The sequence below is a fragment of the Sinocyclocheilus rhinocerous genome, unplaced genomic scaffold (genome assembly GCF_001515625.1).
Source record: "Sinocyclocheilus rhinocerous isolate Xijiao unplaced genomic scaffold, SAMN03320098_v1.1 scaffold1930, whole genome shotgun sequence".
Lineage (NCBI taxonomy): Eukaryota > Metazoa > Chordata > Actinopteri > Cypriniformes > Cyprinidae > Sinocyclocheilus > Sinocyclocheilus rhinocerous.
Genome location: NW_015661869.1, coordinates 266,232 through 276,995, shown reverse-complemented (window position 1 = coordinate 276,995; position 10,764 = coordinate 266,232). Strand labels below are relative to the sequence as shown.

Sequence of the window (10,764 nt, the reverse complement as noted above, 5' to 3'; positions counted from 1 at the left end):
CTCAGAGCGTCTGTCTCTCTGGATCTGTCTTACCTCACAGTCGTACAGCAGGTGCAGCTGCCCGTCGATCCACTCCTCGATGTCCAGCCTCCTCTGGAGGTCTTTGCGGTTGTATTTGACCGTCAGTTTGCCCAGTTTGCGTTGGGCAGGCTCCTCCACTTTGGTCTGAAACATCACTCTGGACTGGGTGCCCGGCTCCGACGCCATGCCTGCCACAACCTCACGCCAACGGGGAGAAGACCAAGAGACGGCAGCCTCTTTCCCTGTCTGTCTGTCTGTCTCACAGATTCAAACACAGGCTCCTTCAGTTGCCTTCTTGCTGTTATTTGCTCCTCAGTGTGTCTCTATACTGCAGTGTGTTTCTGACTCATGATCGTGGTGTTTCTGTCCGACAGCCTCCTTTAGTGCCTGTCTTCTGTCTGCGCTCTACTAACACTGACTCCCTCCCTCCCTCTCTCTTTCTCTCTCTCTCCCTCCCTCTCTATGTCTCTCTCTTTCTCTCTCTCTGTCTCTTGCTCACTCACTGTCTGCCGTCTTCATGTGTGTGTTAAGGAGGAACATAGTTCAACTTAAGACTGATAACATGCAGTAAGATTGGGGTCGGAGGCCAAAACACTTGTTTTAAAGCACTTGTTACTATTTATGGAATCCATATGCGGAATTAAAAATGACATTTATATTTATTCATTAGACAAATGCTTTTATAAATTTTTTTTATTTTGCTTATTATTTCAATTATAATTAATAAAAAATAAAGAACTTAAGCTATTTTTTTTAGTTTAAAAAATGTTTTAATTTACTAATTGTATGCTATTAATACATTTGTAAAGAAAATATGCTGTTTGCTAGTGCAAAACTCACCATCACAACTGTTATTGGTTGCCAGGGTGTTGATATGCGGTTGCTGGGGTCTTCTGGGTGGTTGCTAGGGATTGGTATGAGGTTGTTAAGATGTGTCTGTTAGTGTGTTGTTATGGTGTTCTGGGTGGTTGCTAGGGGTTGCCAAACTGTTGCTAGGGTGTTCTGGGTGGTTCTTAGGAGGTTGTTAAGCTGTTGCTAGGGTGTTCTGTGTGGTGCCTAGGGAGTTACTAAGCTGTTGCTAGGGTGTTCTTGTTCTGAATGGTTGCCAGGGTGTTGCTATGTGTTTGCCTGGATGTTCTGGGTGGTTTCTAGGGCATTGGTATAAGGTTGCTAAGAGATTCTAAATGACAGTTAGAGTGTTAGTGTGCTCCGTGGTTTCTAGGGTGCTCCAGGTGGGTGCTGGGGGTTGCTAAGCTGTTGCTAGGGTGTTCTTGATCTGAATGGTTGCCAGGGTGTTGCTATGTGTTTGCTTAGGTGTTATGGGTGGTTGCTAGGGCATTGGTACAACATTATTAAGATATTATGAGTGGCTGTTAGTGTGTTACTATGTGGTTTCTAGGGTGTTCTGGGTGCTTAGAGCTGTTGGGTGGTCACCACGGTGTTGCTATCCGTTTTCTGTGGTAGTTGCCAGGGCATTAGTATAAGGTTGCTAAGATGTGTATGCTGTTAGTGTGTTGCTATGTGGGTGTTGCTAAGCTGTTGCTGTGGTGTTTTGGGTGGTTGCTAAGCTGTTGCTAGGGTGTTCTGAATGGTTGCCAAAGTGTTGCTATGTGGTTGTTACAGTTTGCTAGGATATTTTGCGTGGTTGCTAGGGCATTGGTTTAAAGTTGCTAAGATGTTCTGAGTGTCTGTTAGTGTGTTACTATGTGGTTTCCAAGGTGTTCTGTGTGCTTAGAGCTGTTGAGTGGTTGCCAGGGTGTGGCATTGCTATGGTGTTTTGGGTGGTTGCTAAGCTGTTGCTAAGCTGTTCCCAGGGTGTTCTGAATGGTTGTCAAGGTGTTGCTATGTGGTTCTTACAGTTTGTTAGGGAATTGTGCGTGGTTGCTAGGGCATTGGTTTAAAGTTGCCAAGATGCTCTAAATGGCTGTTATTGTTTCTAGAGTGATCGAGGTGCTTAAAGTGTGGCTAAGCTGTTGCTAGGGTGTTCTGGGTGGTTAGGGTTGCTTACTGTCTCAAGTGAAAAGAGTCTCTGTGATATTCACATAACTATATATTAGCAGCGTTGATTTTGGAGCACACTTCGTTTGCTCAGACACTTTGTCCCATTATCAGAGGTAATGGTGCTTTCATTACGAGTGATATCCTGTGCCAGGAGGAAATGGAGAGTAATGGATGTGATTTTGCCCCGTTTCGATTAAATGGGGTTCAGCAAAAAGCCATATATGTCAAAATAATCCTCTCTTAGCAGCTGATATGTCAGTTGTCACTTAGAGCTGCAGGCCAGATCATAAAGTTTCCATTTACTGCAACTGAGCTTTTTCCCGTAAGGCCGATGGTGCACAGAGAGAAACACTTGTTATCAATTGATGTGCTTACAGGTTACTCACAATATTTCCAGGATATTACAATGATTAAATGATTAATATCAACAGTGCTGGGTAGATTACTTACAAAATGTTCTCGACTACTGATTCCAAATTACATGACAAAAATTTTAGTTAGTAACGTAATCCATTACTTTACACATTTTAGGTAATATAATTGGTCTACCTTTGAATTAGAATATAATCTAATTAAAGTACTACATTTTTGGAATCAGATGATGTAATCCAGATTACATGTTATCAGTTACTATCCAGCACTGTCGATAACCGTTGAGCTACAGATGTCAGAAAACGGCCAAAGAAAATGTAATAGTGTACTTGAATGTGTTTATTTTTAAACTCATCAATAAGCTCATGTAAGAATTATTTTTATCTAGTGTCTGTATCAGGTTCAAGTATGACAGAAGCGCGGTCATCTGTGTCTACCAGCTCAGATTATCTATATGTTCACCGGTCAGAAACCCTCCAAACATGCAGTAGAAATCAACCATGTCTTTTATATCTGCCATTATCAGGAGTGTGAGTGATAAGGCCTGAAACTAAATGGGCGCACCTTAATGAATGATGGATGAGGAGACGCAGCAATGCAACAGACTGGAGTGCTTTGGACAGAACAAAACTTGATATGCGAGAAACATGTTTATGGTGCCCGCCGTGCATCAAACATTGCCTCAAGTTGTCCAAACAGAATTCTGTGGTGTATTCCCATGTCAAAGTGTAAAGTAGGCTGGACAAAAGGCGTGCATTGGCTATTACAAAGGTCCGATTTCGATAAAAACAATGGCTGTCTCTTTTCCCTTTTGTTTTGTCAGGGCATATCAGTCAAGTGCAGCTCTGCTGCTTCTCCTGCCGATGTGCCGTCTGTTACAAACTCTAAATTATTGAGCAACGTGGCAGCTCATCTTTCACAGCCAACAAATTCATTCATCCGAGCCAAGACTCAAAAATAGGGCCAGCCGATGATACAGGGCATGCATTACCTAGAAACACTGTGCTTTTTAAGAAAAATAATAGATTTTCTGAAGAAAATATGGTGTTTGTCCATGCAAAGCTCACCAACACACACAAGGGTGTGGTGAATGGTTGCCAGGGCGTTGCTCTGTGGTTGTTAAGGTGTTGTGAATGGTTGCCAGGGTGTTGCTATGCAGTTGCATACAGAATGTGTTTTGCAGGTTAATAGTGTGTTGCCATGCAGTTGCTATGAAGTTGAATATACGTTCTGTGGGTTAGTGTGTTGCCATGCAGTTGCTATGTGTTGTGGATGGTTGCCATGGCATTGGTATGCAGTTGCTAGGGTGTTGTGGATGGTTGCCAGGGTGTTGCTATGCAGTTGCATATACATTCTGTGGGTTAGTGTGTTGCCATGCAGTTGCTAGGGTGTTGTGAATGGTTGCCAGGGCATTGCCCTGCGGTTGTTAAGGTGTTGTTAATGGTTGCCAGGGCGTTGCCATGCAGATGCTATGGTGTTGTGGATGGTTGCCAGGGCATTGCTACGCAGCTGCATACAGTATGTGTTCTACAGGTTAATAGTGTGTTGCCATGCAGTTGCTAGGGTGTTGCAGATGGTTGTCAAAGCGTTGCTATGCCATTGAATATGTGTTTTGCAGGTTAATAGTGTGTTGCCATGCAGTTGCTAGGATGTTGTGGATGGTTGCCAGGGTGTTGCTATTCAGTTGCATATGTGTTTTCAAGATAGATAGATAATTTATTTGTCCTCTGAGAGGAAATTCATTTTCAAATTTGCAGGTTAATAGTGTGTTGCCATGCAATTACTAGAGTCTTGTGGATGGTTGCCAGGGTGTTGTTATGCAGTTGCATGTGTATTATGAGTGGTTAATAGTGTGTTGCTATGCAGTTGCTAGGGTGTTCTGGATGGTTGCTTACTGGCCCAAATGTGTGAGTCTATTTAATATTCCGCTCTCTAGATTTGCCTCGAGTCCCTTCTTAATGTGCTCAGAAGAGTCAGTCAGTGATGTAAATGCATGATCAGCCTCACCACAGTGAGTTTCAGTGCTTACATAAGAACATTCACTGAGACTGAGGCTGATCTGCTGTGTGTGAATGTGAGTGTATCTCTTTGTCTCTGTATGGCATCGCTCCAGGATGAGTCAGCGAGTGTTGGCTGTGTTATCAAAGCTCAACATTGTTGTCTTTAACACTCCCACAGACTGCTGATGATGGTATTCAGGAGCTTTAGATGTCACTGCCATCTAGTGTCTGTAGCGGAAAAACTGTAGGTCTTTAACATTTTTATGCATTTGGCATATATACTGTATATATATATATATATGTATGCATCAAAATAAACAGTAAAATCTTGTCTGGACTGCAAAATGATGTTGTGCTTTTCAAACTACACTGAAACACTTACAGTGAGTTTTAGTGACAGAAAGAAAATGTCAATGGAAACATCTCACTTCCTGCATCAAAAACCAGAATTGAGGTTTTGACAAATGAAACTGGACATTTATGAATGACACTTTGTAGAACCAAAGTGCAACAGAAAGCAACAGACACCTACAGCAACCACAAACCGGTCAGATGTTTAGGTGGTTTTTCACAGTGGTGTACCTGGAATGTTTGTTATATACAAATGTAACTTTTGTTCTACATTTATGTTGATACTGACTGGCCATGTTGTCTAGCTGATTGCTATTGTGTATCACACTGAGCTTTTTAGATATCCATATTAACAGTTGTCTGGGAAAAGTCAATAATGTTATACACAGGAAAAGAATATGCTGATTTGCATGCAGTGTTGGGGTAACGCATTACAAGTAACGTGAGTTACATAATCAGATTACTTTCTTCAAGCAACTAGTAATTAATTACTTTTTAATTTACAAGAAAATATCTGAGTTACTTTTTCAAATAAGTAATGGCAGCTACTTTCTTTCCCATCTATAGACTGACAGCTCTCCTGTCCTCATGTCAGGCCAGATGAGAAATAGTAACGCAAAAGCAACGTAATGCATTACTTTACATAAAAAGTAACTAACTAATGCAATTAGTTACTTTTTTAGGGAGTAACACAATATTGTAATGCATTAACTTTTACCAACACTGTTTGCATGTATAGAGTACATTTATATTTGTAGCAATGAGTACCAGAAAATTCACATTTGCACGTTCATTTTTACATGTAAAGAAGTCAACATTTGCCCGTTTTGCAGAAGCTTCTGTGCATTATTATGTAAGTATTTAAAGGACACACATCATTTGAAATAATACATCAGTGATTAGAATATTATATAGCCTAGTATATGGTGTATTTCATTTAAACTGAAAGAAATTACCCAATACATCCACAAATGTTTTTGAGTTGATTTGGCTTTAAACTTAAACCAGCGTTGTTGGTTTTGATGAAACTGGACATGAATACGACTTTGAACAGTGCTTTTTGAGGTTTGTGGGGAATGATGCATCTGATGAAGGAAGTGAAACGTTTCTATCAGCTTTGACACAGACACTTGATAACGAAGTGAAACACATTTATAAAAACATTTTATAAATTAACCTTTTTTTAAACAATAATATTGATAAACATTTTTGTTATTGCATATCAAAACAACTCCATCCCACAAAATGCAGACAATAACCATTTTATACAAAAACTGTATATTTCATAATATTTACTGGCTCTTTACAGAAGTAACAGACACTTTAGCCACATACATCATGTGTCTGCGGTAAGTCATGTCCTGTCTAAGACAGTGTGGTGTTGTCAGACTCAGACAACAGACTTTAGAAAAATATTTCCCCACGCACGTAAATGAATGCAGTGTAGTGCGAGGGGGCGGAGTCTGGCTCAGGCGCGTGACGTCAGCACTTCCTGCTCGCGCAGGTATCTCGGTATCGGACACACCTGAAGCTCCGGATCTGACTGCCGCAGTTTTACTCGGAATCAACGACGCATTTCCATCGAAACTGCTTTAAACGACGGTTTATGTCTGGCTAATGAGGAATTACACCGTTCTGGAGGAGACGAGCACTTGTAGAGCTGTTTAATAAGTAAGAAGATGAAATGTTTCGGCGCAAAACCAAACATCTGCTGCGTTTTTCTCCGGCGGCCTTGTAATGTTTATGTTTATTTATGAGTAAAGCAGAAATGTTCGACACTACTGTGGTAGAAAACTTTCGATTTTGTGTCACAGAAGATTGGCGAGTGTTTGAACGACATAGCCTATATATATAATGCGCATTACATTATTTCACTGAAGTTGCTTAAAGTTTCCCTTCGTTTTATTCTTGACCTTTTTAGGGGAGAAAGTGACTTTATTGGTCGAGACACTCTGTACAAATTGTGTAAAGTTTACTAAACTGACTTTGAAGTCAGCGTTTTTTCTTGTATATATGTTAACTTATTATGACTTATTATAGTTGATAATACATGTATTAAAGTCTAATACTATATATTAATAAGCTAGTGTAATCTTCTCACGCTGATTTTGAGTCACGGTCGATTTAAGGTTATTTGGCCCACAGTTTGACAGTCATCTCAATAACATATGTTTGTAAAAATAAAGACTTTACACCAGAGAAGTTATGTTATTGAGAAAGACTCCTTATGAGTTCCTTTTGGAATTAGTAATTATTTAGACTATAAATATTTAGAAGTTTTAATGTTTTGTCTTAATCATTATAAAGGGATTTTACTGGAGGGTTTGTTATTTTGATAATGACTTTTTTTTAATTATTATTTTTCATTATGGATTTGGTCATTCTTTCAGCTATATTGTATTATATAAATATTAATTGGAAATTGTGTTTCATTCAAATGTTCTCTTTCTATTCAGATTGGCCTTTTATCGTTTATAAAGGGATTTTATTTTAAACTTTGTTGACTCCATTTTGATTGTTTATGGATTTGGTAATTCTACCACCAGCTATATATAAAAAAACGTATCAAATAATATTTTATAAGTTTTTTTAATGACTCCTTTTAGCGCCACTTTAGCACTAGATTTAGCAACTTTCAGACCCTTTTAGCGGCTTTTTTCAAGAGAATATTCATACTGACAAACCTAGCGAATTTTAAAGATATGGTTAACACCTGGTCATGCATGAAAAAATAATACCGTCATGTACCGTGAAACCGGTATAACTTTGAAAAATACCGTGATATACATTTTTGGTCATACCGCCCAGCACTAACTCCTTTATATATTCATTCTGGATTTAATATGTAGTAGACTGTTTTATAAATATTATTTGGAAGTTTTAATGTTTTCGCTTACTTTTCAAATGAGTCTTAAATCATTGTTAAAGGGATTTTGATCTTTAGATAAATACTTTTTAAAAATTCTTTATAGATTTATAAAGAACATATAAATAAAAAAACATAAATATAGCTAGTAGAATGACTAAATCCATATAAGTATTATTTGTTAGTTTTTATTTTTATCTTTTAAATCTCTTTTCAGGCTCAATTTGAATCATCTATAAAGGGGTTTAACTGGAGGTTTAGTTCTTTGGAGAATGACTCCTTTTTTTATTTTATTTTTATTCATTGGATTTATTCATTCTGCCAACTATATTTATATTACTGTATACACACAGTTGGTAGAATGATTAATATCCATTTAATATACGTATATTTAGAAGTTTTACTGCTTAAAGTTTTCTCTTTCTTCTCAGATTGGTTTTGAATCATCTATAATGGACTTTTCTGGAGGTTTTGTTCTTTGGAGAATGACTCCTTTTCGAGTCTTTGTGTGTTTATGTGATTCATCCTATCAGCTTTATATACGTTTTATTTGTAGGTTGTAATGTTTAAAGTCTTCTCTTTTCAGATTGGTCTTGAATCATTTATACAGGGATATTACTGGAGGTTTTGTTCATTCGGAGAATGACTCCGGCTCGGCTCTGGTTCTTCTGGACCGCGGTGGTTTTGCATGTGGCTCCATCAGAGGCTCAGGATGAAGGGAAATGCATGGATAAGTTCAGTCTTGGCAAAGAGGATTTTGTGTTGGACGTAGATGAATCTGTGAAGGAAGGGGCCACGTTCCTGAGTTCTCCTCAAGTGTCTCGGCCTGAAGACTGTGTTCTGGCCTGCTGTAATGATCCAAACTGTAATCTGGCTCTGATTGAACATGGAGAAAATCCCAAAAGCATCAGCTCGTGCTTCATCTTCAACTGCCTGTACAAACAGAAGAAAGTCTGTCGCTTTGTGAGGAAGAATGGCTTCAGCAACTACGTTCTGATATCTGTTTTTAAAGATTATCTTGAGCAAAAAAATTCAGGTAAGTGGAAATTGTGTATCTGGAGATGTTAAAAGGCATGACTTTTTTCTGTATATAGTTGACAGCTGTTTTGAAATCTATTTTTTAAGATTACGTTGTGCAACAGGTGCAAGGTAAGGGAAATGATCTTAAATGTGTCTAGAAGTCTGTTGTAGATGTCTTCTTTTTTTTTACAGTTCAGTAATAAATGAGTATATTCAGGCGTTTTATATGCAGTGTTTTCAGATTTGTCTTAAACCTGTTGAGGAGATACTCCTGGAAATACTCATGCATGTCCAGACCTGCTGAAATCTTCAGAAGTGTGTCATTGTTTCATATTTTAGCCGGTTGTAGTAACCAGGGGCGTAGAAATAATTTGAGCAGATGGACACATTTAGACCTTAACCTTGACAGGTTTATTGTTATGGTTAACTAAAATCATAAAAAACATAGAAATATTTAAAAAAATGAAATATAATGGATTAAATTTTATTTCATTTTCATTTAGTTTAATTTGATGGACTAAAATAGCTAAAACTAAAATAAAAAATGAATAAAAACTATTTATAAATATTAAAAAGACTAATAAAAATGGAAAAAAACACACAACAAAATTAGTAAAAATTTAACTAAAATTCAAATAAAATGGAAACGATAAAACCAATTCAAAATATTAATAAAATGGCAAATACTTCTAAAAATACTTCTTATAATAGCATTTATTAATCTTAGTTAATGTCAATTTCAGCATTTCTCAATACATTTTTAAAATCAAAAGTAGTTTCTTTTAAAGGTGACATCGGAGGCCCATTTCACACAAGTTGTCATGTTGCTTTAGGGTATTTCTGAAATGTCTGTAACATCATCATGCCAGGATCGCTTCATTGGTCAAACGCGCTTTGCAATCTGTTTGCAAAAATGGGTGGGAAGAGGGCAGACTCCATATTTTGCTTTGAGGCGGTCATACGATACATATTGATATTGAATTATTGTCCAGCCCTATATTCAAATAACTAACTAGTTACGTCAAAACCGGCACCAAAGTGAAACATTTTTAAACTCGGATATTAACAAACTTGCTGAATGTTTTCTTTTCAGCTTTTCTGAGCTGGCAGACACAGCAGAAACCTAACTAAATGCAAAAAAAGCTACAAACGTGAAAATTTCATCCGATGTCACTTTTAATATTTTTTAATGGATCTGAGCTGATATGAACTAACAACGAACAATTGTATTTTTATTAACAAAAATCAATAAAGATGAATAAACATTGTAACAAAATTAATGCTCATTGTTATTTGATGCATTAACTAATTGAACCTTATTGTAAAGTGTTACCATAAAAATTCTAATAGAATCTCACTGATACTAAAATAATAAGTGCAGTTTTTTGCATTGATTATTACATATTTAATACAAACTATAGAGTCAGTAGCATTTAGTTTACGTCACAACCATCTGATTGACAAACAAAAGAATACCCTCTGTAGTTCAAGATCAATAGTTTTCCTGTTTTTATGGAAGAGAAAGACTGTAAATTAAATGCACGTATCTTATAAATGTTTATTTTGTCATGTTTTTGGAGTACAGTAGCAAATAGACATGGACTAAAATTCACAAATTCAGATTTCAAGGAGTCTTAGGACTTTAAAAAGTAAAGATTATCCATGAGCTGAATGCAAAAACATGTAAATGTTGCTGTTGTGTTTCTGCACCCCTGATATCAACCGTGTAGAATCTCATCATTTAGTGTCCGTATCTTTTAGCCTCAAACTTTCATTTCCTCTGCATGTTTTAAAGGGGTCATATGATGCGATTTCCAGTTTTGCTTTCTCTTTGGAGTGTTACAAGCTCTTGGTGCATAAAGAAGATCTGTAAAGTTGCAAAGACTAAAGTCTCAAATCCAAAGAGATATTCTTTATAAAAGTTAAGAGTCAACCAAGAGCCTACCTAAAGCGACTCGTTCTAACACGCCCCCACATTTCTACGTCACGATGTGGGAAGATTTGCATAACACCGCCCAAATGTTCACACAAAGAAAGAAGGAGTAACTTTTATTCTCGCTGTAATATTGAAAAGTGAAAAGTGAAAAAGTGAAAAGTGACGTGACATGTGGCCAAGTATGGTGACCCATACTC

At 37.4% G+C, this 10,764-nt stretch overlaps 2 protein-coding genes across 2 annotated transcripts in view; one reads left to right on the top strand and one right to left on the bottom strand.

Moving 5' to 3' along the window:
* ppp1r14d (protein phosphatase 1 regulatory inhibitor subunit 14D) overlaps nucleotides 1–466 on the bottom strand; it is a 15,455-nt gene extending 14,989 nt beyond the window's left edge. Inside the window, exon 1 of the mRNA XM_016536204.1 lies at nucleotides 220–466. The gene's annotated coding sequence lies outside the window, so the exon portion shown is untranslated. The remainder of the gene's footprint in view (nucleotides 1–219) is intronic.
* Nucleotides 467–6,199: 5,733 nt separating this feature from the next.
* Nucleotides 6,200–10,764, top strand: part of LOC107726576 (kunitz-type protease inhibitor 1-like) — a 25,304-nt gene continuing 20,739 nt past the window's right edge. Inside the window, exons 1-2 of the mRNA XM_016536211.1 lie at nucleotides 6,200–6,416; nucleotides 8,198–8,647. Of these exons, the coding sequence (XP_016391697.1) occupies nucleotides 8,254–8,647 (394 nt within the window). The 5' untranslated portion in view covers nucleotides 6,200–6,416; nucleotides 8,198–8,253. The remainder of the gene's footprint in view (nucleotides 6,417–8,197; nucleotides 8,648–10,764) is intronic.